The following is a 27,234-nucleotide window of genomic DNA, read 5'->3' as shown; positions in this document are numbered from 1 at the left end:
AACGATCATCATCGTTTTTCTGTCGTCATAATGATCAATTATGACGACAAAGACGACATTATTTGCTACTTAGGATCCTTATCAAATTTAACCCGGCAGTCAATGTAGCCGCCGTGTCATTCGGTTCGTGGCGCCCGGTGCGCAAGCCTGTCTGTGGAAAATCGATAAACCTGAAAGAGCGAAGAGAGCGCATAAACCCCGAGTGAGTCGCCACCGTGAGTTAGTGAGTGCGCACGACGACGACGACGACAACGGCGACGACGACAACGACGACCGATCACGTCGACCAGGACGACCGCCAGCATCCTTGATGCGAGACGCCAGCCTCAGTTTTGTTTAGCGTGCCCTCGCGTGAACAACCCTCCGGCAGGGAACGGACCAAAGGGTGGCCAGACGAAGGTGGTTCAGGGGAAAGTTATGAGGTCCTGCTTCTTACCTGTCGTCGTCGTTCTGATTCTGATCGAGGTACCCGATCGTAGCAGCAGCACCCAGTTCGAAATGTAAGAACAACGCTCGTGGCGTCCCGATAATCCGCCTTGTCTCTGTTTGTGCGATCCCTCGTAATGTACCGCAGCGGTATCGTCAACATCTCGCGCGTTTCGTGACACAATAAACACGAACGCTCCACCGTGTACGTGGTAATGAGGCGATAAATGATATTTAGGTCAACCGTGAAGGACCGTGTCTGTCGATGGAATCGTCGCAGCGACGGCGTGCTCTATATAACAGACAGATTTAAGAACAACAGAAAATTATTAATGCATTTATTTTTTAATACAGTGGTGTTTAAAAAAACTGCATTACTTTCTTAACGTTTAAACATTTTTTAACACTCAATCCACCGAGTCGTTTTCGTCTAGTGGACAGAAAATATGCAAAAACTGTTAATTATTCATGATTTTGTATGATAAATATTATGGCAAGTCTGTTTCTGTAACTGATAAGCTGATAAAATATTTGTGACTTTTTATTTACAATTTTCTTTCTCAAATGTCGAATAATTTTGTTAAAATTTTATAAAAATCAATTTTTATAATATAATTTTTTTAAACCACTGTATTGTTGTTTCACGAAGAGATTATTCGCATTATTATTAAGTTCAACAAAATTAATTGTTTTATACGCTCAAATTAAAGTAAAACGGGTAACTTTTTTGATTCACTTGTAGGAAAGTGAAATTATGACTCATGTTTGCTCGTACTTCTCATCGAGAAATGGATTTATTCACGAATATATAAGAATACTGTTTCGTTAGGTCACCGTCGTATTCAATCAATTAATTATTCGCACAATGTTATTGTTCGCCGTGTTTTCTTTTGCGTATCATTCGTCATATGAGATCTTACACATATTAATGAAGAAATAATAGAAATTAATAAAATACGATGTAATATAAACAAATAATAAATTAAATCGTAAGATTGTCTCACTAACTTTGCCATCACAATAATCATTGTTGTTGCTCTTTGCTATTTCATATGACAGAGTGAGAACATGGGCGAACAAGTTAGGCTACGAACTATGGACGTTGGGCAAGTATGTGACGAAGATGGACAAGTTTCGAGAGAGTTACAAGACAGCGGAAGTCACACCACGTGACGGAAGAACCCTCGTGCACGAAATCGCTAAAGACATCAAGACCATGATGGAGTCCAAGATTTCGGCTATAAAGGTACGATTTTCTTATTCATCCAATTGCGACTGAAATTACAAATCGCATCTTAATTAATAGATACCATACGATCGCTCACTGAACTAATTTCCGTTTATCTTTACCGAGCATTTTATTATTAGATTTTTCTAACCCTTAAAGAACGAGAAGTTAATTTTTTATGTTATCCTGCAGAATAAAATCTTTGATACAATTGTAAAAAAATATGAGAACAAAATCGTATCAATGCAAAATCAGAAAATCAATTTTTTTTTTTAATTCTTTCGATATCTTTAAGCGTATTCCAATTCCATTTTTGCTTTCAGAGGATAATGGACGTGGCCGAGACGTCAGCGATGTCGTCCCCTCCTATGGATCCGCCGGAGTCCTACGAGTTTGTCAACGCAAAGAACAACACAATCGACTTCGAGAACAGTCGACACTTCGGCGGTTACGTAAACCTCAACATGTCGGCAGTGCATGTGCCTACAAACGTGTACGAGCGCGCGTCGAATGTCATCCGCGCTATCAAGTGGTCCGAAGAGCTCGACCGTACCTTCATCAATAATTACGAGCAGGACCCGTCGTTGTCCTGGCAGTATTTCGGCAGCGCGACCGGCTTCATGCGCCAGTACCCGGCCATAAATTGGAGCATGCAGCCGGTGGATCTGTTCGATTGCCGGACGAGAAGCTGGTACATCGAGGCGGCCACCAGTCCTAAGGACATTCTCATCCTGATGGACACGTCCGGTAGCATGACCGGCATACGACGAGAAATCGCTAGGCACGTTATAAACAACATCCTCGACACTCTCGGCAACAATGACTTCGTCAACATTATCACGTTCAACAACGTGACCAAAGAGGTAAAAGAGTAATTTAAAAAAAAATTCCTCAAAATTTATTACAAAAGAAATTGCAATTATCAAAGATTTTAAATGCGCAATGAAAGATACTTTATTAGAAAGATTAGAAAGACCCAGAAATGTGCAAACTAAAATCGGTAAGAAACATTTTGATCAATTCGATCGATTCACAAATAAAAAGTTAAATTATACTGTTACGAATATTCTGAAGAAACCGCGATTCTTACAATGCGCACTCTTGATCCAAGCATACAGATATAAACGAATCTTAATTAATAATACTGTCGACTGAATGATTAGAAATGAATTGTTAATTTTTCAGGTGGTGCCGTGTTTCAACGACACTCTCGTCCAGGCGAATCTGGCGAACGTACGGGAGCTGAAGCTAGCCATATCGGACCTCGAGACGGTGAACATCGCCAACTTCACCCTGGCGCTAACCACCGCGTTCGAGCTGCTCGAGGTGTTCCGCAACGAGCGGGAGGGTGCCAAGTGCAATCAAGCGATCATGCTGATCACCGACGGCGTGCCGTACAACTACAATGAGATCTTCAAGACGTACAATTGGAAAGATCAGGACGAGCCGACGGACATGCCCGTCCGCGTGTTCACCTATCTGATCGGCCGGGAGGTCGCGGACACGCGCGAAGTGAACTGGATGGCCTGCGCGAACCGAGGATACTACGTGCATCTGTGCACCCCGGCGGAAGTGAGAGAGGAGGTCGGGCATCGTCGAATTTATTAACCAGTTTAACGGCCAATTTGCTAATCGTAGAAATTTTAATACGGAAGACTAGAGAGTAGAGTTTCTCACAAACACTCGAGACAACCATTCCGTTTCACCGCAGCAATTTCGATCTGTTTGTTTATGGAATTTTTTTCTGTGTTTACCAGGTGCTAAAATATGTGCCGGTAATGGCGAGGCCGCTTGTGCTAGGTCGCACGGACCATCCGACCATCTGGACGCCCGTGTACGCCGACATAACCGACCCGAAGATCACCGACTGGCTGTGGGAGCAGCGCGAGAGCGAGGAGCAGAAGGAGCGCTTCCTGCTCTACCACCGAAATAAGAAGTACTTGAATTTGGAGGAGGATCGGCGCTTCTGGAAGAAGCGGTGGCACGAGGACAGCGAACAGAACAAGCCTAATTACAAGCTGATGACTTCGGTTAGCATGCCGGTGTTCGATCGGCGCGAGAACGCAGTAAGATTCTCATTCGTTTCTTATTATTCTGAGAAAAAGAGAAAGAAACATTGAAAGTCGGCCGGCGCAAAAGACGACAATTAGCCTATACATTGTCGATGAAGAACGGCCGAGAAGGATCAAGCTCGAATCGTTTTCTCGTACGTTTGAGAACTTCGAAATCGCTTGTCATTGTCAAAAAAATCACTCACTTTTTGTCTGTTATATGTGTCTCCATTTCATCACGTTTCTCGCGATGTCTCTCATAAATTCCCGAAATTTTGCATATACATAAATTCTTTTCTCCATATACCCGAAAGTGAAGAAAATGTGAGATAAAAGCTTCCCGCGCGAATCACATTCTCCCACGGTATAAATCCTACGCTGCACTTGCCCCGGTTTTAAGCTCCTCTTTGTCCACAGAACATCACAAGGCAAGTGCTGGTGAACGAAGCGTACTGGGTGACAGAGACAAGAGAGGTTGGCAGCTAAAGCAAAAAAAAAAAAAGCTCAAGCAACGTTGTTCTATGATGCATATAGAGTACATCCTGTACCTTTACCTTTCGTTTTTCTCGCGCGCGACCGACGACCTACGACCTCATCTTCAATTCTAATCCGTTTAACAGATCTTAATTCATCACTCGTTAGACTCATCGAACTCGTAGAGTACTCTCATTCCGAGTCGATAATGTGAATGAACGTGAGATATTGATAATAATAAACGTGAGAACGCTCGAGCGGCAGTTTCTGTTCTTGGAAAAATTTAGTCGCGTTGCAAAAGATGCTGGGACGAGGTCGTGGACGCGCATAGATCTCTTTTAGGTCCACATTCGACTCTCTGGTATCTTATGTTGATCTCTAACGTTAGTTACTGGGATTATTTCAAGTTATTAGGTAGGTTTAGGTACGTTAGTCTACCCTGTGTCCTGTCGAGACGAGTAGAAAAAGGCAAAGTTCTGCCCGCCTGTTGGATTGAGTACGGCGAAAAAAATTTCCTCGTATAAAGATTGATTCGTAGAGATCGTTCTGCAGTGACTATAACTATACATCTATATAATGCGAGAGAGAAATATTAATCGGAGAGGAGCAAGTGAATAAGAAAAGAAAAAAAAAAAAAAAAAAAAACACATTAGCTCGAACCTTCAAAATCGATCGACTCCGAAAAAAGATTTAATTTTAATTTTGAAAAAGAAAATAAAATTTAAAATTGTAATAGAAGAATAATGCGATTTTTTATCACGCTAATAATAATAATTGTTCCTTCCAAACACTTGCTCCTTCCATTACGAGCAGGCACGCACGTACACGAATACGAATTTTGGCAGTTTATTGAGTGCTAGATTTCGTTAGTCAGAGACATTCGTAGATCTAATTCAAGAGACGACCTCTCTGAATATTATCTTAATTAATCTCGCACACACAATCTTGTGACATCCAGCTAAACGAAAATTTTATCTCTCATGTACTTATTAAAAATTATTAAAATTAAAATAAAATTATTTTTAAAAAATTATTCTTACATGTTACAAAAAAGAAATACATAATTTTTGTCTGAAGTAAGAAAAGAGAGAAAGGTCGTCACTTCGAAAGGACAGAGTTAATTGTTACTTAAACTAACACTTAGGGTAGCCTGCGTCCGATGTTGTTAATTAATCATAGAGAGAATTTGTTGTTTAATTATCATAGTTTTCATTGTGTGTATCATTATTATTATTATTATTATCGCACACATTGAGATAGTAGTTGAGCTAGTTATTGCGTCTAATCGCAAAAGACTCACACTCTTTTTATTACTCGTCCCTCTCGCGCGCAATTTTGCAATTAAACATTTTTTTTCATATATAAATACCTCCAAAGGCAATTTTGATATTTACGCGATTTTCTACATTCTTAATATATTCGCCAATTGTTTTTCAAATATTTTACTATAAATGCCATTTTTATTCGAGAAAACGTTTAGTGACGATATCGCTCTGCAAAATTTGCAATAATGCAGAGCTAATTATCATGCTAATAATTCAGATAAACGTTTTCACGTTTATCGTTCATGTTTCATCGACCAAAAAAATTAAGACCATGCTCATCGTTAAACACACGCGAGGGGGTGACATACGACTCTCACACGTATGGTTTCTTGATACTTATATTGAGACGTGTTTTTTCTGTAGACGAACTCATTGTGATAGAACGTTGTTGGAGAAGGTAGATTACGCTTCTGGTTATGCGACTTATGAGATGATAATAATTCGTAATTTATTTCGGACATAACGACGTTGTCATGACATGATAGCGGCGTCACGCAACGGGCGGCAGATTCTTTAATAAACGTATCATTAATTATCTGCGCAGACAATGATCGCCAATCTCCTCGGTGTTGCCGGCACGGATGTACCAATCGAAGAGATCCAGAAGCTAATGATTCCGCACATGGTGAGTGTAATTATACTGCCAATTACATTAATTTCAATTCTGTTCATTTTATCATTTATTTTTATTGTCGGCAATAATGGCGACAACAGTAATCAAGCAGCTGCAAATGAATATTGATTCGGAATATTTCAAACCCGAGATACAACAGATTACGCAATCAAGATTTCTAAATTTCAAGATTTATGAGAGTTAAAATTAATTAAAATCAATTATTTTATCAACTGGCTGAATATTTCCAAATTTATTTATTTAAAAAATAAAATTTTGATCATTAATAACGCTACCTTTAGCTTCTATTGCTTAATGTATTTGTCATAGATTAGATTCGAGGGATAAGTTAAAGTGTTCCGTAATCGACGTTACACGATATGATGAAACAGTACGATACTAAAATAATAAATGAGATACTTAAATGAGGGGTCAAGTGCCTCTTTGGGCATCGAACACGACTCTATTAAGAAGAGTTGGCACGGAAATGCTATTAATATCCATCATAGCCTTTTACGAAGCCGACAGCTGCATCAATTGACGATGCATGACGAATGTAAATCACGATAATACGATTTTTCATTGTATGTTTTTTTTTCTCTTTTTTCTCGTGCGCATGGGACCAGCTTGGCGTCAACGGCTACGCATTCATCGTGACTAATAATGGTTTCATCCTGATTCATCCCGATCTCCGGCCAGTGGTAATGCTCTTTTAATCATATTAGCATATTGAATTCTGCACACTTGTCTATAGGTGTGCTCGTATCACGTACACAACAGACAATCTGATGTCTATATTACGTAGAATTGCGAAATTTTTTTTCATGACCTCATGAATTATTATGTATATTGAATTTTTTGTATATTTAATTCGATATCGTGTGTATTAAATTTTTTTGTATCTCTCGACACATTGAATTATTTTATACTTTTAATAATAAAAACGGTAAAAATAACATACGTTATGCGAAAACAGTTCCAGGGCATTTTGAAACCGGCGTATAACAGCGTCGATATGGCGGAGATCGAGCTAATGGATAACGACAAAGGCCCCAGAGAATTTGACGAAGGCATGGTTATGGTAAATAAAAATTTTATAAAAACTTAAAAAAGTATATAAAATAGTAAATTATTAAAATTTTCAAATGCTTAGCTAGAAAATTTTCAACAAATAAAGTAATTTCTGTAATAAAAGTTGAACATCAGTGACGCGTACACTTATGCAACACTATAGTTACACGTGTGGCTAGTATTTAAGTAATTAAATAAGCTATCATGTAATTTTTATCGCATTTTGCGCAGCTTCGCAACGATGTGGTGAATCAGGCGAATGGTAGCGTGACACTCCATACAAAATATCATTACGATAATATGGTGAGTAAATTGCTATAACATTTAACGCTAAATATATAATTCAATGATAGTTTCAGTCTTATAATTGCAGTTAAAAAATTCTTCTAATATTCCCAACATTTTTTTCAAAAAAATATCAAAGAAAATGCAAAAAAAATAGAAAAATATTTAAAAAAATAATATAGTACAGTTATTATTCGATATCTAAAGATTGATATTTATCTTTATTAAATTTATTAATTAATTGTGTTGCTTCTCTAGAAACGTGTCGGCAGGGTGAAGAGAAAATATGATTATACGGGAATTATGGACACACCGTTCACTATAGTGGTTAGCTTACCCGAGCACGATCACATTGGAAATTATCACGTGCGCGCTACCGAGGAGATACATCGATCTCACGCTAAAGGTACGTATTTTCATCCTATCGAAATATCCTGCGCAACGACGAAAGCTTTGAAACGATTTTCTTTTCGTAAAAATTGATCAATTCTTACGAAGAGCCGCTTATTCCATCTCAAATGTTTCTTTATTAGATAAAAACTGTTTAACTTTCTCAAATGCTAAAAGATAATCGCGTTTGATTAAATGATGATTTTTTTTATTTGTTAATATGCAATGTAATATTATATCAAACTATTTATTTAACATCATTATATTTTTCACTTAAAAATATTGACAACCTATGTCAGAATTCTTTAACTAGTATTATTTGTACATTTGTCATAATATAAATTTTTTAATTTAAATATATTTTAGAAGAAATATCGATAAAAAGTCGAGAAATTTCAGTTAAGGTCTTCTAAAAGTGCAAACAAATCAGCAACAAAGCTGAAAACTTTTTCAGTAGAAAATGATGTTTATGATCAGACGGCCGGGGCAGTTTGATCTATTCTTTAACACCTTGTGATGAGCTTCGCGAAAGTTGACATGAGCACAATAAGTTTCCTGTCTAAATATAGATTTTATGTAGGATCTCATATATACGGGACGATCGTAAAGTTTCGTCATAAAGTTCTGGCAAACTTAGTTCAAAGTTGGAGAAATGTTTGAGGAGTGGGCTTTGTGTCACGTCAATTGTGAGATTCACGATATCGCCGGACGCTTCACATAAAACCAAAGTTCCCGATAGGGAAACTTTTGTTTCTGCCGTGGAGGGAACATTTATCGCGTCGATTCTGGCAAGCAAAGTTACAATCTCTTAATAAATATTTCTATATAAACGAGACAAATGGGAAAGTTGTTTGGAAACGCTTGTCATGCTTTTAGAAGTTTGGAAATGTTTATCAAGCTTTCAAAATTCAATTAATACAAAATGCTACAATAATATAACATTCATATTTTCTTAAAAGACACAAATATTATCTTGGAAACAAAGATAGCGGTTAGAACAACTAATTTTTCTAAATTACGAAAATAATATTTTTATTTTTATTCGCCATGAGATGGAAACGCAACAACTTGTAAATCAAATTCATTGACAATCTTAATGTCTTCAAACGCTAAGTTAAGCTGCTAGCTTTCTTCTCTTTAATTTATCGAAGCTTTCGTCGCTGATCGGTATCTAAATCTGTACATCGCCAGATTTGAACTATTTGGACTATTGTAGGGAAAAACGTGACAGATTACTTCGCGGGTAGTAACTGGCGGGTGCACCCCGATTGGATGTACTGCAAGTAAGTCGCACGAGTTCTTTGCAACGAAAAATCTCAGTTTATGCGAGGTCTGTTCTTTTTAGTTCCAAATTATGCCTCCTGTACTAAAATGCGATAAGTGTGCGCTATTCGATGAGGGAGAAGAAAAGAAACGCAACTAGAAAGAGCAGATCCATCGCGCGATAAGACTTATTTATACGAATTTCTTGAACCTTAGGTACCACTACGAGGGTGAACACAGGTTCGAAACCTCGGAGTTGCAGCTCCTGCACTTTCTGGAGCGTACCCGTCAGCCAGGCTGGAAGTGGATCGACATGAAGCAGCGATCCCAGCCGCCGGAATACTCCGCCACGAGTTCCAATCATAGCTCTCATCGTAAGTCACGAGGTTCATTGATTATGTATATGTCATTTTTTATCACTGTGTGTTATTACATATTTCACAAAAATGCTTCGCACAATACCAAAATAATTTTTTCCACTGCTGTATATTTATAAAAAACAATTTTCATAATTTCGTAACGTAGATTTAAAATCGAGATAGAAGTAATTTGAGTCTATTAAATTTGTATTCATAAAATAAATGCAATTTATAAAAAATGATATTATATTTATGTTATTTTGACAGCAAATCCTTACAAAGCCGATCGGAACTCGTATTACTGCGACAGGAATCTACTGCAAAGTCTGGTGTTTGACGCTAAGGTAACCGAGTGGTTTGCCCAGCAAACCCCAGCAAATCCCAGCACCAACCGCGAAGAATCAGGGTGAGCATAATTTTGATTGATTAGCCATAAGACGTAAAATCACTCTATGCAGCATGCGGCCAGCCAACTATCGGGGAAACGAATTTTCCTTTCCTCGTTATTCACATAACCGAGCACGTGATTAGCTGGTCGAATTTTTTCAATAAAACTACTCGAATTTTATATCAATCCGTTGTTAATAAATTCGAAATTTTAAAATTAACGCGTAAAAATTAATCGCTATATAATATTGTTTCAGGGACATCATACATCTGATAAAAAATAACATTTATTAAATCAAAAAAATCAAAAAATAATTTGACAGAGCAAAATTCTGAAGTTAGAGATTTTAAATTAACAAGTTAAAATTGTCGATGATCTATGTATCAAGAGATGATGCGTCAAAACATTTTCGTAGAAATAAAAATCGAGTGTCTATTCGCTGCTCGGCACGTCTTCAGGACGGAGACGTCACTCTTTCTCTATCACTCGTGTTTTCCTTATCGCAATTAAAACTTACACTCGCGCTCACTTTTACACACGAATATTTCGCCCCATATTATACTTTGTTTCTATATTTTGTGCACAATTTTTCTCTTTCTCTCTCTCTCTCTCTTTCTCTCTTTCTCTCTCTCTCTCTCTCTATTTCTTCGTCTTGTTTTACTCTTGGTTTTAAGAGGATAGAGAAATGCACCTGTTCCTTTTGACTAATATTACCACTTTGACGCCATGCAGACCTTTAGCTAGGCTGATGACTCAGATGACCAGGTAACGCCATCACAACGCACCTTACATTCTTAGAAAGTAACGAATTAACTCTCGTCCGTTCGTATATCGTATATTGTAATGCAAGCGCCGGCTTTCTCCCTTCCTATCTTTCTCCTCTTTTCTTAGCACTCTCTCTCTCTCTCTCTCTGTCTCTCTGTATCATAGATTCTATTCGGTACTTTTCTTCACTTTGTTCTTTCTTTGTTTCCATTAAAAAAAATACATAATTTTTCTGTTTAATAGAGCTCCTGTTTACTTGAATTCACTTGAATAACAAAAACTTTTATTAATTGATGCTGCGCACTCATTTGATTATCATCGTAATGCGCCGCCGCCGTAATTCGGTCAGAACAAAGCAGAATAAGATCGTGTGCAAAGTACATCATCCATTCGAAGGAAGCACACAAAAATTGTTTTAAAAAATTAATTGATCCAATTATCGTCGATTGTAGCGGACAGCTACAATATCGAGTTTCTATTTATTGCAGACTGTATTGTAAATATTTCATCACATATTTTCCGTGCATCTTGCAAAATCTCTATTTCCTTCCACTCAACAATTTCTCATTGGAAAATTACGTTTGTTATCTTTTTCATATTTTCGTATTTGAATTGTTAAAATTTCTCGCAATTCTTTTTTTCTCGATTGATTCGCTATACCAATTTAATTTTGGCTTTCTTTCTCTTTTTATGTCTTAATTTTGTTAATGTCTTTTTTTCTCTCTCTCTCTCTTTCTTTCTCTCTTGGTCTCTCTCTCTCTCTCTCTCTCTCTCTCTCTTCGTCTTTCAACATCTCGAGGTCGGCGCAGATTAGCTTGCAAGCCGCCGTAGGACAAACGTCATCTTTCAGGAACGGAAGCCTGAAGAGGAGGAACGCTTTGCGAGTAACGCTGTAAAGCAAGAGGACTTTTCCGACATGCAATTGATCAATTGCTGCAATAGTGTCTTTGAAAGTATCCATCCGCTCATTCGCGCCATTCTAAATAATTCTTTCTCTAGCCGTAAAATCTTTCATAGTGAATCTTACTTTAGTACATATTTAATTTATCTCGACAATAAAGAAATTAATAAAAATCCACACATTATGCAAAAATATTAAACATACGCAAGGAATGATGGAGCAGCGTGATTTATCTTCAACGAATGATTTTGTTTGACGAATATTCACGACTGTATCTTTCTTACCAATCGCGATTATAAAACAATATGATTTGCGATGTAGTCTTCTTCTATTTTTATTTTGAATGCTATTTTCCGCAAAGTCACAGTGAGCAAATGGCGCGAGCGAGTTTGCAAGCTTGCGCAAAACTTTGAGGCTTGTGTACATCATATTGTATTTGCGACTCGAGTGTGTATCGTAAGACGCTCTTGTAAATGCGCAAGTAAACGCCAGTTCGAGTCGAATCGGACGACCCGCTTCACCGTCATTGAGGTGTACTTTTCCCGTAGGAAGCAATTCCAACAACGCTTCGGAATCACCCTGGCGTTCATGGCCACGCACAGCGGTCTGACCAGGTGGCAGAACTACCCGATGGACGAAGACGTGCCGTTGCCGGGGGATCAATTCAATAAGCAGCATTCCCGAGCCATCGACGAGGTGTGGTATAGGCGAGCGGTCGAGCAACACTATGTGCTGCCAGAGAGCTTCGTCTTTTCTGTCCCCATCGACGAGGAAGGTGCCGACAACACCACTCTGGTTATCGCCAGTCACGCAATATTCATCGGTGAGTCGACGTTCAAAACCGCTGCTCAAAAGTGAGAGAGAAAAGAGAATTTCTTCCAATTTCGATATGTTCAAATCAATAAGTGATAAATTAGCAAATTAATAATAATTAATAACTAACTGATTGCTTTATCAGTCTTTAAAAATTTCTTGGAAGTCTTCACAAAAAATATTCGTAGTTTTTTAAATATTGTAAAGTAAACTTTGGATAAATATAGATTTTTTCTGTGAACGACACACAATTCTATATTTGAATACTTTAAATGTCTGGAATACCTTGGAATGCTTCGTCAAAATTGGAATTAAATAAGCGAATCGTTAAAAGTTAACTGAATTAAAATAAGTTATTCCAATTGAAAAAAAAACTTAATAGCGTTCTAATCTCGGCGCTGCGAAGAAAATAAAAGGAAACAAAAAATAAAACTTAAAGAGACTTCTTACAATTGATCTATAATTTAAATTATATATGTGCGGCGAATATAACTAAAACTAGATACTAAAAAAAGAAAAAATTTGCAGGAGAGGGAGGGAAGGCGAACGCACCGGCCGCAGTAGTTGGCTTTCAATTCCAGCACACTGCCCTGCAGACGCTTTTTCAGAACATAACATTCAATTGCGGATCGGATAGTTGTGGCGGTCTCAAACACTGTGGCGACGACACTCTAGCATGCTACCTGATCGACGACAACGGCTACATAATCGCGGCCAAGAGCGAAGCGGATGCCGGGAAGTTCTTCGGCGAAATCAGAGGTCCGATAATGAACAGTCTGGTCAAGGACGGCGTCTACGAGAGGATAAGGATCTTCGACTATCAAGCAGTATGCTTCAAGAACGCGCAGACTAACAACGCCGCCAATATTTTACTCACGGTGAGAATTTCAAATTGCGGTAACAATAATATTTTACATCCTTCAATAATAACATTCTCTCTAATCCTCGAACGATAATAAATCGTGCCGATTGAAACCGACTCAAGAAATATACGAGAGATTTAATTAGAAACAAATGCGAAAGCTCTCTGTCCACTCTAGAGTTAAGTAAAAAAAAAAAAATTCTGATGTCGTAGCCATGGAAGCATCTACAGAAAGCCGTGTTCTGGCTAGTCAGTCAGATCACGTGGGTCTGGGCGAAAGCTGGCATAATGGATGATTATGAATCGTTTGGCTATGTCAGCGACGAAGAATCGGTCCACAACGATTCTGACGAGAGCGAGAAGCCCTCCCTATCGAGCGAACCGAAGGATGACAGATCCTTCGACCACGTCTTCATAAATCGCACCCGGCTGGAAGTTTGCGATCAAGAGGTAAGAATAAATTCGACAATTTTGCTCCGCGCGGTTCAACAACTAAGAAGGAACTGAAAGATGGCTCGATGGCGATCGGAATGTCTCTGAATAAGCGGTTTCTCGCTGATAATTTCTAATTTATCTTATTTTACAATTTTCAAACATATCGTTTTTACTCACAGGTATTCCTGTACCTGCGCAACGCCACGTTCAACGCGTACTACATAGACTCGGACGAGAACTGCGTGCGGCCGTACGTGGCGCAGCCGGTGCCTCACAGCAACATGCTGCTGATAGTGGTGAACATCGGCTGCAGCGACACGTCGTTGCCGCCGCTGAGCATCGAGCCCGAGGAGGTGAACTACGAGAACAACACGCTCGTCTGCCAGAAAGCGCTCACCGGCCTTAAGCGAAAGCGGCCGCAGTCCTGCATACGCTCGCATCCGCGTGAGAGCGAGATCAAGCATCAGTGCGGCCTGGCGACAAGCGCCAGATCGAATCTGCTTCACCTGACGACGATGCTGCTGCTGATGTGCACGCTGACCGGAAGGCCCGTCCATATTTTCGGCTGAATTTCGTAGCCGACGATCCCAGTGTTAAACCACGGTCGACACGGTCTCGACAATGAAACTCACGATACACTGCGAATTGAATGGACTCTCTCGCAACTGCGAAATTTCGCCTGACGAACGTGTCGGGATACTCGCACATCCGTTTCGATGATCAGAATTGCTACACAGCGCAGATTCGACGCGATTTTTCTCATTCACGATTATTTCTTGCCTTTGCCAGTTGATGAAAACTGTCTTTTCTCCGCGAACCAGGATTTCAAGCATAATTGCATTTAACTTCGCATCTTCGAATAATTAAAGCAATCAAAATTATTCTCTGAAATTAATTTTGAACTTCAGGAACAGATATCACGTATAAATCATATCAACAAATGTTTGATACATTATTTGATAATTAATAATTATTTTACAATTTTAGGTGTAATGTGGCGCAATAAAATTGAAGGAGAAGAAATAAATTTGTCCTTTCAAAGATTCTAGTATTAAAAAACCAATGAAAAACTAATTAAACAGAGAGATATAAGAAAAAGCAAAAAAAAAATCTTTCTCTCTCTCCTTTTTCTAAAATTTGTTAAGATTTCTTGAATTAAAATATTTCCACATACTTAAATATTAAATATTTTAACTTAATTAAATTACTGTATATTTTTGTAAATACGAAACTCTTTAAGAAGACCATAATATTATAAACGTTTATATCACGAATTAAACGATTCTTCAGCTAGAAAATCGCAATATCTGTCTAATTCTCCGTTATGATATTTCTTCGTATTTTCACGTAATTTTCGGCAAGCATGTGTATCAACTCTGATCACACGAACGCCCTGAGATATTCTATGCTCTCTACCTCTCGTTACTGCGATCAGGCTGTAAACCCTCCTCTGTGCGGACGCAGTCGAGTTGCTCTTAAGACGAATTTACCGTGCGATCCGATCCTGCCCGGTACGCCCAAGTTTCTACGCGAAGTAACGCGATCAATCAAACGTGGCGAACGCGCAATCGATATCAAAATGTTTGCTAAGATACAAAAAAAAAAAAAAATTACCCTCCCATCTCGTCATCGATCGTCGAATCAGATTAGATGATCAGAAATTAGATGCGCTTAGCGTAGAGTCGTTCGCTGACACACTTTCGATCATGGCGCAGAGAAGCGTATTGTGATTCGATGAGAAATTTTTATAGATGCATTCCAAAAGTACGTCGTGAAAAATGGATAGATTAAGATAAGAAAAAAATCGACGGGCAAATCCGTTCTTTAAATTCGATGCATTTCAATTTCACCAGCCAGATTACCTTTAATCTATCCATCTTCCTTTCGGTACTTCAGGCTTCGAATCTGAATAAGTGGTGTAATCTAAGTTTCAGCAAACAAGGCGAAAGAAGCATATAGAATGTATAATTGTCTGGAGAAACATAGATTTTTCTAGCTGTCGGAGCAGGGTCGCGTACTCACACACGGCGCATGTTCACGAATACGCTACAATCGGCATTCGTATTCGCGCTTTGTATATTAATAGATCGACGATGGCGGCGGCGGCGGTGGCGGCGGCGGCGGCGACGGCGAAACGGCACCGCGTCGTTATTTGACACTTACAGAAGATTACGGAACGTTAATTTTGTATATTACTGTATTATACGGAGATGTGTAAAGAAATGTGTGTGTGTGCCTTTGGACACGCGGTTAAGACGAAAAGTGGAAAAAAGAAAAGAAAAAAAAATGAAATACAAAATCTCGTTGTATGTTTATCGAGTATAAATCACCGAACATTCTATATATGTATATTATTGCTGAATTAACTCCGGCTTCCGGATGGCAATCTCGTCGTCTCGCGACGAACGGATTTTGTTCGGGGAACGGAGCGATGTTGTTTGTATTACATAGAGTTTATTACGATTTGCTATGTACAACGGCTTGCCTATGTAAAACGAGGACGTTTTCGTATCAAAAAATGACAACTTTTCAAGAGAAGATTTTAGCCTTATTTACTTCAATCGCATCTCCTGCTCTCTTTTTCTCTCTCGCACCGAGCTTACCGTCCTTGTGCCTATCCTGTCCTGAATGTCCGGAATATCCTCTAATATATTCTCCAACACACCACACTTCATTCTGCGTGAGCCTCTTCCCGTAGAAAGTTCTGTTCTGCAGTTCGCGAACGTGTCTTACTTGTTTAAACGAACAATTCAAATGAATGAATCGCGCGTTGTGAAGTATCGGGCGTTATTAATGCAGCCAACTGTGATAATTAATTTGGTTGGCAACACATAAATTATTTTCATTGGTCAGATACACTAGCCATCTTACGGTCAAATATTAATCTATGTTCAAGTTTATCTAATTGTTACTATTATTTCTATCTATCATACGTTAGATCTATGGTTGTCAATTATTGACTAAATAATTTCAAATCAAGAAAATTATGTGTGTTGTATGCTGTATGTTGGAATTCATGGATGTATGATAATTCTTACCTTTTGTTATTCGATATTTATTTCAGATAGATTCGTGACAAATCATTGTCATTATACATTTTCCAACAATAAATTAGAAATTGTGTTGCGAACCATAATTTCAAACATATAGTTATATTTGATTAAAAAAATGATCAAAACACTTCTTTTTAATCATTTTCAAAATGCATCCGACATTCGATAAATCCCATGAAACAAATTCTCATGGAAGAAGAAGAAAGTATCAAGCAAGTATTGTGCTTTTACCGCCAAATGCGCAATATTTCCGGAGGCATAAATGATGCCCGCATTCGCTTACATTAAATGATCAAATTTCTCTATAATATCAAAGAAGCATACTTACTCATTTTCATGATTTAACTGCGTCACATGCATAAATAATGAAAGATTCAGCAAGTTGTGTGCCACGAATTCTCTGAATGCAGATCTGGTTGTATTGCACACTTGCTCTCATTTTGATGTCCTCCCCGCCGCCAACGCCACCCTATTTGAGAGGGCGCCACTTATCACTTCATAGTCTCGTTTCACCAGAGAACCCACACAGAACCTATAGATCATTTGATATATACACGGTATAAAAGGATTATCTCTGGTGTGTGAATGTAGAGACATATGTGGTCATAGCGGTAGCAACTCTCCGCAATCTCCGTTTGATTTCGTACTGAATATTTCGACGATCAACTTGAACGAGACCTAGTAAATGGCCATGCTACCGTCCAAGAAACGTGTCTGTTACTATTATGATAGTAAGTATCACGAAAATCCATACGCAAAAATATACCTCAGATCTTCATTGAATCGCATTCGTATTCCTCATATTATTTTTCTTTTTTCTGCTGTAGCTCAGTGTCTGATCGCTTATCCGCCTGTTTGTGCTTCACCAATGATTAATGCAACAAGGCATGATTATTTCGACGCGATACCCTGCAATTCGTATACTTCTATTACTGGATGATACAATTTTTACGAGGTTAAGCCGAGAGATTCTCACACGTTTTATCGCGCGACCATAGCATCAGCCATTCTTGCAGTATCATCGCAATATATTCGAGAATCTTTGATGTCAAATCACTCCCGCGTCTATTGATTTTGTTAGTTTATTTATGCCTCTAATTATAATTGATAATCGTCTCATACTTTGGTCCCTCGATTGATTTTTTCAAATTTTATTATGCGATTGAACATCAATTAACGAATATTTTACAAGCTATATAAATGTTTGCCAAATAAAATAATTATCTATTCTGTATTTAAAGTTATTTATTTTTATTGTGCAGTGTTGTTTTGTGCCAAAAACAAATTAAATTTATGATTAAGATGATTGCAGATTAAGAGAATGTTAGATTTTGCAAGCTTATTGATTGCAATATGTTATTTCACATTATGTAACTTGCGTTTTTTAAACATGTTCCACAAAAATCGTCAATTTGACTAGTACAATTAGAAATAATAATAGAAATTACGAGAAATTCTTAAGTGTACTCCGGTCCACCATATTACATAAATATATATGATCTTATCAAAATGCACCTTTTGATGATAGCAATATATTTAATGTTTTGTAAGGGACTGTGTCAATTTATTTCTATACATGTTTTTTTTTAATTTATTAGGTGAAATTGGAAATTATTATTATGGCCAAGGACATCCTATGAAGCCACATCGTATAAGGATGACACACAATTTACTCTTGAATTATGGTCTTTATAGAAAGATGGAGATATATGTAAGAACTTTTTTGTTATCATCTTTCATTATTTTGACATTTTCAACAACTATTGTTTTCTATAACATGGCTATTTAATTATGTTGTTAAAATATATTTCACATTTTATTATACTAATTGTATTTCATTATTATTTAGCGACCACATAAGGCCACAGCAGAAGAAATGACAAAATTTCATAGCGATGACTATATTAGATTCCTGAGATCCATACGGCCGGATAACATGAATGAATACAACAAGCAAATGCATCGATGTAAGATATTATTCAATATCAGTTATAACAATAGTTATATTATAAAGATTAAAAATATTTTAACGTTTCTTTCTTTTTGGGGGAAAACAGTTAATGTAGGAGAAGATTGCCCTGTTTTCGACGGCTTGTACGAATTCTGCCAATTATCAGCTGGTGGCTCTGTAGCCGCTGCTGTGAAACTTAATAAGCAAGCTTCTGAAATTTGCATAAATTGGGGCGGTGGCTTGCATCACGCCAAGAAGAGCGAAGCGTCAGGCTTTTGCTATGTGAATGACATTGTGCTGGGAATCTTGGAATTGCTGAAGTATCATCAGAGAGTCTTGTATATCGATATCGATGTTCACCATGGCGATGGTGTAGAGGAAGCATTTTATACTACGGATAGAGTGATGACGGTTTCGTTTCACAAGTATGGCGAGTACTTCCCTGGAACTGGAGATCTCCGCGATATCGGGGCAGGGAAGGTAAGGAATTTATTAGAACGTTTATAATTATTCATTTATGTTACTTTTCGCATAAAGTGATCTTTGTATTAATTTAATTTTAATTGATCATTAAACGTATATGATTTTTCTTCTGCTGTTGCTAACAGGGAAAGTATTATGCTGTCAACATACCTTTGCGAGATGGCATGAATGACGAGAGCTACGAGTCAATATTCGTTCCTATCATTTCGAAAGTAATGGAGACTTTCCAACCCTCTGCTGTCGTTCTGCAGTGTGGCGCCGACTCATTAACTGGTCAGTTTCTTAACGGGTTTCTGAAAAACAGAAAAAAAAATTATTACTATGCAAGTTTTCACATGTTTCAACATTAATGTCAATTCAGGCGACCGACTGGGATGCTTTAACTTGACTGTGAGAGGTCACGGCAAGTGCGTGGAATTCGTCAAGAGATACAACTTGCCCTTCCTGATGGTAGGAGGTGGTGGTTATACAATCAGAAATGTGTCCAGATGCTGGACGTATGAAACATCCGTAGCTTTGGGATGTGAAATTGCGAACGAGCTTCCCTATAACGATTACTTTGAGTACTTTGGTCCTGACTTTAAGCTACACATCAGCCCATCAAATGTGACAAATCAAAACACTCCCGAATATCTCGAGAAAATAAAGTGAGTCGGTCTTGCAGTTCTATATTTTTCCAATTTATATATAGTATATATTATGAGCAACTGAATTTGTAATTACATTTTATCACAGAACAAGGTTGTTTGAAAATCTGAGAATGCTGCCTCACGCACCTGGTGTACAGGTTCAAACAATTCCAGAGGACGGTACTATTATCGATGATTACGAGACTGAAGAGAACATAAATCCTGATGAAAAGTTGCCCCAGCGCGATTTAGATAAGAGAATACAACGTGAGAATGAGTACAGTGACAGTGAAGACGAAGGAGAAGGTGGACGAAAGGATAATAGATCATACAAAGTAATGATCTTTATTATGTTAATGTTTCATTAATTTAATATTAAAATATATATATCTAAAATATTAAGAACTAATATTAAAATATATATATATATATATATATATTCATAATATTCTTATATTTCGATTTTTTCGTATCAAAGGGGTCTAAAAAACGATTGCGTTTAGAAAAAGGACATGATATTGATATGCATATGATGAACATCAATATAAAGAAAGAGGACACAGAGTTGAGAGGTATTAAAAGGGCCCATCAACATCACTATCTTTTTATCTTATCTCTGAATCAATATTAAATTATTTGTTACAAATGATTGAAATTTAATAATATTAATTTATTTTATTTAGAAAATGATAAAACCGAGAGAATGAATTATGCGAACGAGGAAATGAAGAGAGAAAATTTCTGATGACTCATTCAAGATCTGCACATCTGCAAAAGTACAAAACTTCTTATTTAAATTAGGCATAAGTAGATAATTTAAGTAAAGGCTGCAATTGTATAAATATGTTCGAAGAGCGGTATCCTCGCGGTGCAATCGACGAATAGTCCCTTTGGGCCTGGGCGAAGACGGGCGCATGGGAAGCCAATTACATAGAAATATATAAAATACGTTAGCGATAAGGAGCTAACAATTACTACAAGAATAGAAAGAAATCATCGGCTCATCAGAAAGACAAGATTACAAACTTGTGAATTTTGTATGTTAACTGTATTTGTACTTTTGTATTTATCAAAAACTCGAGATATGTAAAATTTCATGCTTCTGAGCATGCAATCAAGATAAGAACAATATCTTATATTAAGATAAAAAAATAGAGAACGTAATTCGAATAAGATGTTTTATGTTTTTCAAATGAACCACTCAAAAGGAAATAAAATCTTCGTCATGAAATGAGGCTGTATCATTTGTTCATATTGCGCTGACTTTATTACTTGGTATGTACAATGATTTAGTTATGTAAAGCAAAAACACTCTTATCAAAATGATGATTCTTCGGCAAGAACGGCTTCACTTTAATTGCGTTTCTAGTTTTCTGACTACTTCAAGCAGCACTTTCTGTTGTATATCCCGTTGTAATTTGTTCTCCAACTCTTCCAGCGCCGCTCCGCCTTGCATAAACCCGATTAAATTATGAAGAGTTCCGTTCTGCAGCCTGTGATCGGTCACGCGATCCTGAGTATAGTTGTACGTCCTAATTTTCTCGTTCCTGAGTCCCAGCCCCATCTGTTTGCGCCGCAGCTCGGTCGTGAATGACGTCTGCTTATTCAATTGCTTTTCGTATAAGATGCTCCTCAACTTCGTCATCGCCATCTCCTTGTTCTTGCCTTGCGATCGATGCACCTGACAAGTTACGCTCAAGCCGCTCGGCAGATGAGTTATTCTCACCGCGGAATCGGTGGTGTTCACGTGCTGACCGCCCGCGCCGGACGCACGTTTCGCTTCTATCTTCAGATCCTTGTCGTTGATCGCAATCTCCACGTCCGACGGCGCCGGCAGGATCGCCACCGATGCGGTGCTGGTGTGTATTCGACCCATTTTCTCTGTGGCTGGTATCCGCTGTACGCGATGCACGCCACCCTCGTGCCTGAACTTGGAAACTTCATCGCCGGATATTATAACGCTGACATGTCTCAGGCCGTTGTTATCCGTCATTTCCATATCGATCACCTCGTAAGTTAAACCCAAGTACTTGGCGTAACCCATGTACAAATCAAACAAGTCTTTTACAAACAACATCGCTTCCTGACCACCGACGCCCGCTGTTATCTCCACGATAATGCTATTGTAAGATTCTCTGCACATGTTGGCCAATATTGTATCGAGCAATCTCTTGTCGAGCTCATTTAATTGCTCCTTGTACAACGCTTCTTCTTCCTCAGCCATTTTCTTCATCTCTACATCTTGTTTCACTGTAAAAGAAATTTTGTCGTTTTTTATGTAAAAGAAAAGAATTGTATGAACATAATAAAATATGAGCAAGTAACTACTCAATTTTCTTAAGCTTTTTGGTTAAAGCAAAGATATTAATAAGATATTAAAAAGATGATATCAATATAAAAATATATTTTTTCTTTCAAATATGTAGTCTATAATGATAGCTATACAGAAAAAGATTTTATAAAGCATAACACTTACCTAAATCTTGTAAATTCTGAATATTTTCTACGAGCTGAGCCCTGTTGTTTAGCAAGTTACCAGAGACATTTAAATCGATAAATTCTAAAAGGTCATTATTTCCGTGGAATTCATTCTTGTATTCCTTAGCCAAATAATCTAGACACCTTCGAATTCTGTCGTTTGAAATATTTGGACTCGTGTGTACATTGCATAAATTTCTGGAAATTTTTAGGTTAACCAGCGATAAGGCACGTAACTCGCGAACCTTCGTTGGGCTTACGAGTTTCATATATTGCCAATAATTGTCGAATCTGCATCTTCGAAGCAGAGACATTCTGTGAATAGTTTGTGTCACCTAATCATGCGAATGCAAATTCCGGTTTCTGCTTACACCCGACGAACCGAATCGTTACGATTGCCAGCTGATTCGAACTGTAAACAGCAATGATCAGCTGTGTCATGTCGTCTGCTATCAATAATGAAAACTTGGCAAAGTGAATGCTAAATCATTTCTTTGTGAAATTTGAGAACGCACAATCTTTGTTGTAATTACTTACTTGTAATATTTCATATACTAAATAAATCATTCTTGTATAAAACTTTTATATAGATTTTATTCTATTCGTTTATACATTTTACTACTAAATTTTTTTCTTACTTTAAATAGATTACAATACAATTATTTATATAACTGTAAAAAATGGAGCAGATAACATGTATTGTACATATATGTTCTTTTGGATATATTCTTTATAATACAGAGATATATAAATCATATTCAATGATTTCTATCTTTCTTATCACAATTATAGAAATTGCACAAGGAAATAAAAAAGCATTAATCATGTAAATAAAAAAAAAATCGCAAATACGTATGTCAAAAGTGCTAAGCAGATTGTGCTTCTCTCATTCATGTCAAAGTGCTGTTTCACACAACAGGAGAAGCGCAATCGTGTTTCTTGACACTCAGACAGTTAAATAAAATCGGTTAAATAGAAATAGAATTTCATGAAATATAAATTAACAAGCTCCAACGAGTTAATAAATTTGCTTGTGCTCTTTTTAAGAAAAAAAAACTGTATAAAAGAATAAGTGATAGAAAATTTATTTTTTGGTTATGCAGTCTGCAATAATAGCTACACATTTAAGAAACACATTTTATAAAGAAGTGGTTGAGTTAAACAAAACAATCCACAACAATAATGAGACCATCTGAATTATACACAAGTATTTTGTATTATAACTCATATGGCTATCAATATAATAATTATCATTTGCATAAAAGACAACTTTCATAAATCGCTATTGTCCAAACATGCCCAAAAATTATGTATGTAATGAAATTAGTCATAGAACAAAACTTTATTGTACACTAGATGTCATAGATACCTTAACATGTATTAAATAAATTTCAAAGAGCTCTTTCGAGAAGAAAACGGGTTGTATCCAGTATATATTCATGTATCACAATTATTTGTAATCAAAAATAGTACAGCTAACATTTAAAATATATCATACCTTAAATCACCCTTATTTTTATTTTTGTTTTTATAAAATGTAACACCTCTTTAGTGCTTTAGTTACATACTTTATTATACGTACCAATTGTAGTATGTATTATTAACGTAGATACGATGTGCTGGTTCAAAAAATGCCCATCCAACGACGATTAAGGCATTTATGATGCCTAGTGTACGCTAGTGTGACTTGTTTCTTATTTCTTCTTCTTAACTTTTAAATCTCTATTTTTCAGACTTCTGCGTGTCAAGCCCCAAAATGCTTTGGGCCTTAAATCAGACTCTGTTGCTGTGAACTTCCATCCAACATGATGAAGACAACCTTTACAGATAGCTATTGTCCAAGCATATCTAAAATCATACAATTATTATTAAATGGCAAAAAGTATACAATTTTCATGCGTTAAAACTACTCTTTACCCTGGAAACCAACTGTACTCAGTCGAAGGGGGCGTATCGCTAAGCATAACACCTTGTACGTGATAAAAAGTTATAGTCTCATGTATAACACCGCCTGGATTGACGTAAGTACCCTGCGGGCCTTCTCTATTCATCGGAAACATATGCGATTGCCTTCCGATAAAGGATTCGCAATTAACGCACACGTAGATGTTATCCTTCAAAACAACAGATATATTAGGGAAAGTCCAAAAGTTAAAGAACTTCTCCGACTCCAAAATTAATTAAAAACACTTGAATAAGCATCTATAGACGTATATTTTATACCTACGTACCTCTACAAGATACTTCATTTCTCTCTGCAATCGAGAAATAGCGCAATCGTAGTTTAATAACATGAGTCTTTCACTGTGATCCATAAGAATATTTTGCGCTACCCAAAAGGACAAATCTACAGGATCTTTAGGTACATTACCACCCCCTACAAAATACAACATACAAATGCAAATTGCGATAAATGTTAAATTTACGTAAATAATCTTACAATTGCAACCTACTAGTTTCAAGAAACTGCAGATGCTGACGTATTTTAAAGGAAAGCCTTTTAGGATCGTACAGTCTATAAACCCAAGCTGGCCAAGCAGTAACCGCAGCGTCTAAGTTTTCCACTCTCTCTTGCTTTTTCATATCTTTCTTCTGCTTTTTTATGTCGGTCTCCGAATCGGGAAAGACTCTCAAGTGATCTAATGAGGCCAAACGTTGGTCCAAGAATGGCGGCCCAAGTGTTATTTCTGGTAACACTTTAACATTGGCCGAAATTTTATTGTGATCCTGATTATAAGTAATATCAAATTCTGGTAAATAAATCATAATAAGCGTAGCAAATCGGCAGACGTATCACTATATTGTTATACTAAGTCAAAAAGGCACATTTTAATTATTTTTTAATATTATATATAAAGATTTCGTAAATTATAAAATAAAGTTTTATGCCGTTTTTGAGATATAATTTAATTTGCTAGGTTTTACAGCATTCTTCAATAAAATACATAAAATTGTAACTTTGGAAATGTATGTACTATGCTCAAATCTACAGTTTAATACTAGAATAATTTAAAAAAAAATAATATGCCTTTTTTCACTTGGAGTAATATAGTATTAATACACTGATATTTAATATCAAAACTTTTTAATAATATTCTATACTTATAAATATTTTAATAATTAATTTATTACATCGTTTTTTTGCATTTAACATTTGTTTATTTGCATCTCAACCAAATAAAAACTGACCTGTGTGATAATGCGCAATATCTTAAAGCGCTGCCTGCCTTTAGCTTTTAAGCGAAATTCTCGCCGACCGTGATCTGTCCATCCGCCGTCTGTGTATTCATAAATCTCGGCTGTAGTTCCTATTCGCTCCATCTCTGGATAACCATAACACACAACACCAAAGGTGCGGTCGTTTTGTATACAGTTTTGCAGCATCTCTATGGTCTGTGCGCCAAACACAGTCATGGGTAATGTTTGTCCAGGAAATAATACAGACTGCTTTATCAATAGTGGTAGATTCATATAAATGCCATCATCCAATATTGTTCTTCCCCTTAATTCTTCTAAATTTTGTCCTAAATACTATAAAACATATTCATAATTATCTCTTAAAGATATATTATACGCTTAGGATGTCTATTCAACTTTTTCCCTGTTTTTCCAAGTAATTTTAATTAAATTTCTAGATAAAAATATAATATTTTTTACATATATTTTATCTTAGCATAAATTTGTTCTTGTACGAGCTTCTTAATATTTTTTATTCATACTTATAAAAAGAGAGAAAAATTATTCAACCTTTAAATATTACATTTTGAAAATGCCAAACAGAATTAAAGACAAAATCAGCTTTAATTAATCACAAAATATAAGCAAAATTCTCAGAAATGTGTTAAAAAAATAATTTCCCAAGTTTCAATAAAATTTGTTGAGAATTTCGGGATTTATAGATTTTTCAAAATAATAGACATCCTAGCAGTAGCGAAAATGAACATTACGCAAAATATCTTTTAGGTGGTAGAAAAAGCACACTTACAGAGTGTGTTGCTGGTAATGTAACATCAAATGTGTTCTCTGTGGGCACTGGTACATCATCCATGTTGGACTCTAGTCTATTGGTCGATGGGTCTATAAATATATTATAATACATGCTAAATGATACAATAATTCCTTCTTTTAATATATTAATCAGTATAATTTTTTCTTTTTTTTTATATTCCAAAAGATTGGAATTGGATTTTTTTATATTACAAACATTGGAAAAAGAAAACTGTAGAGGTGTAAAATATAGTGAAAAATATACCTGGTTCATCCGTGCTTATTTCTGACCAACTTTCAAACTCCTCGTCCGGGCCATTGCGTGGAGCCTCTGCAAAGCAGTTTAACTTCAACATTGGGCACTTCAATAATCTCACGCACAGTTGCGTCAATGTCATTTTGTATCTATGTCTCGTAGATTAAGTTACAATCTAAAAAGTGACAGCGAATTACTATAAACAAAGATTTGGGCCATCAACTTTGCAATCGACTTTGTAAAAAACGTATTTGACAAACATACATTTTCGCGTATAACCTTATATACTATAGATTTTTCGCGGTGATTACGATATATTCTCGAGAAACGTACCTACGATGCGAAGCTCATCGTCGCTTTGTTCGCTGTCATAATCTTCATCAAAGTCCATTATTATTTACGGCGCGAAGCAAATCCGTTCAGCTTGTGTGTAAGCAAACCACATATGTATCCTTTCCTCTCGCGTCGCAACTCAGACATTAGGGTGGGGAAGAGTGCATTTGCGTTCTCCGGAAATGAAACAGGGACGCGGAACAACACAGAGCGATGAACTACGCGTTACCAGGGGGCCATAAATCTGCTTCATTGATATCCGCTATTGTTCAAACACCATTACTTTCCGCGTTTTCGGCACGACTCAAAGTATTATTGCAAAACAACTTGCAATCGCGCTATGGTGAATATAGATTTCGGCGTATGGCGATCGATTCGCGCGGACTCCCGCCTTTATTTGAAAACGCCATCTCTG

The 27,234-nt window shown here is 36.9% G+C and overlaps 4 protein-coding genes across 13 annotated transcripts; 2 read left to right on the top strand and 2 right to left on the bottom strand.

The window, feature by feature from the left end:
* Positions 1 to 363: 363 nt before the first annotated feature.
* stj (straightjacket) lies at positions 364 to 16,187 on the top strand. Of its 5 annotated transcripts, none has more exons than XM_067348225.1 (19): positions 364 to 500; positions 1,486 to 1,672; positions 1,978 to 2,517; positions 2,840 to 3,238; positions 3,412 to 3,720; positions 4,123 to 4,179; positions 6,049 to 6,129; positions 6,744 to 6,818; positions 7,094 to 7,198; positions 7,420 to 7,491; positions 7,732 to 7,879; positions 9,095 to 9,146; positions 9,343 to 9,500; positions 9,753 to 9,891; positions 10,606 to 10,638; positions 12,088 to 12,362; positions 12,881 to 13,230; positions 13,428 to 13,664; positions 13,829 to 16,187. In XM_067348225.1, the coding sequence occupies exons 1-19, from the start codon at positions 418 to 420 to the stop codon at positions 14,216 to 14,218; spliced, it is 3,690 nt and encodes a 1,229-aa protein (XP_067204326.1). In that variant the 5' UTR covers positions 364 to 417; the 3' UTR covers positions 14,219 to 16,187. The 5 variants fall into 5 exon arrangements, with proteins under 5 accessions (XP_067204326.1, XP_067204325.1, XP_067204328.1 ...); XM_067348224.1 differs by having other exon boundaries at positions 9,080 to 9,146; XM_067348227.1 differs by lacking the exon at positions 4,123 to 4,179 and having other exon boundaries at positions 9,080 to 9,146.
* Positions 16,188 to 17,244: 1,057 nt separating this feature from the next.
* On the top strand, positions 17,245 to 20,996 carry LOC105674569 (histone deacetylase HDAC1). 5 transcript variants are annotated; one of them, XM_012370986.2, is made up of 11 exons: positions 17,278 to 17,433; positions 17,530 to 17,657; positions 18,301 to 18,413; positions 18,552 to 18,669; positions 18,760 to 19,133; positions 19,262 to 19,409; positions 19,498 to 19,783; positions 19,872 to 20,100; positions 20,244 to 20,337; positions 20,449 to 20,541; positions 20,619 to 20,996. In XM_012370986.2, the coding sequence occupies exons 2-10, from the start codon at positions 17,639 to 17,641 to the stop codon at positions 20,508 to 20,510; spliced, it is 1,443 nt and encodes a 480-aa protein (XP_012226409.1). In that variant the 5' UTR covers positions 17,278 to 17,433; positions 17,530 to 17,638; the 3' UTR covers positions 20,511 to 20,541; positions 20,619 to 20,996. The 5 variants fall into 5 exon arrangements, 4 of the variants coding, with proteins under 4 accessions (XP_012226408.1, XP_012226411.1, XP_012226409.1 ...); XM_012370985.2 differs by lacking the exon at positions 17,530 to 17,657 and having other exon boundaries at positions 17,245 to 17,433; XM_012370987.2 differs by lacking the exons at positions 17,278 to 17,433; positions 17,530 to 17,657 and adding an exon at positions 17,666 to 17,778.
* A 10-nt stretch (positions 20,997 to 21,006) lies between these two features.
* Positions 21,007 to 22,753, bottom strand: mRF1 (mitochondrial translation release factor 1). Its single transcript, XM_012370989.2, has 2 exons — positions 22,242 to 22,753; positions 21,007 to 22,015 (listed from the first exon to the last, which is right to left on the bottom strand). The coding sequence occupies exons 1-2, from the start codon at positions 22,555 to 22,557 to the stop codon at positions 21,114 to 21,116; spliced, it is 1,218 nt and encodes a 405-aa protein (XP_012226412.1). The 5' UTR covers positions 22,558 to 22,753; the 3' UTR covers positions 21,007 to 21,113.
* Positions 22,754 to 23,304: 551 nt separating this feature from the next.
* ohgt (ohgata) lies at positions 23,305 to 27,203 on the bottom strand. 2 transcript variants are annotated; one of them, XM_012371169.2, is made up of 8 exons: positions 26,820 to 27,203; positions 26,496 to 26,661; positions 26,229 to 26,320; positions 25,433 to 25,774; positions 24,697 to 24,970; positions 24,475 to 24,620; positions 24,161 to 24,357; positions 23,305 to 24,091 (listed from the first exon to the last, which is right to left on the bottom strand). In XM_012371169.2, the coding sequence occupies exons 2-8, from the start codon at positions 26,626 to 26,628 to the stop codon at positions 23,938 to 23,940; spliced, it is 1,338 nt and encodes a 445-aa protein (XP_012226592.1). In that variant the 5' UTR covers positions 26,629 to 26,661; positions 26,820 to 27,203; the 3' UTR covers positions 23,305 to 23,937. The 2 variants fall into 2 exon arrangements, with proteins under 2 accessions (XP_012226592.1, XP_012226593.1); XM_012371170.2 differs by having other exon boundaries at positions 26,496 to 26,561; positions 26,820 to 27,202.
* Between the last annotated feature and the right edge of the window lie 31 nt (positions 27,204 to 27,234).

This window comes from Linepithema humile, chromosome 1 (assembly GCF_040581485.1).
Source record: "Linepithema humile isolate Giens D197 chromosome 1, Lhum_UNIL_v1.0, whole genome shotgun sequence".
NCBI lineage: Eukaryota > Metazoa > Arthropoda > Insecta > Hymenoptera > Formicidae > Linepithema > Linepithema humile.
This window is presented reverse-complemented; position numbering and strand designations above follow the sequence as displayed.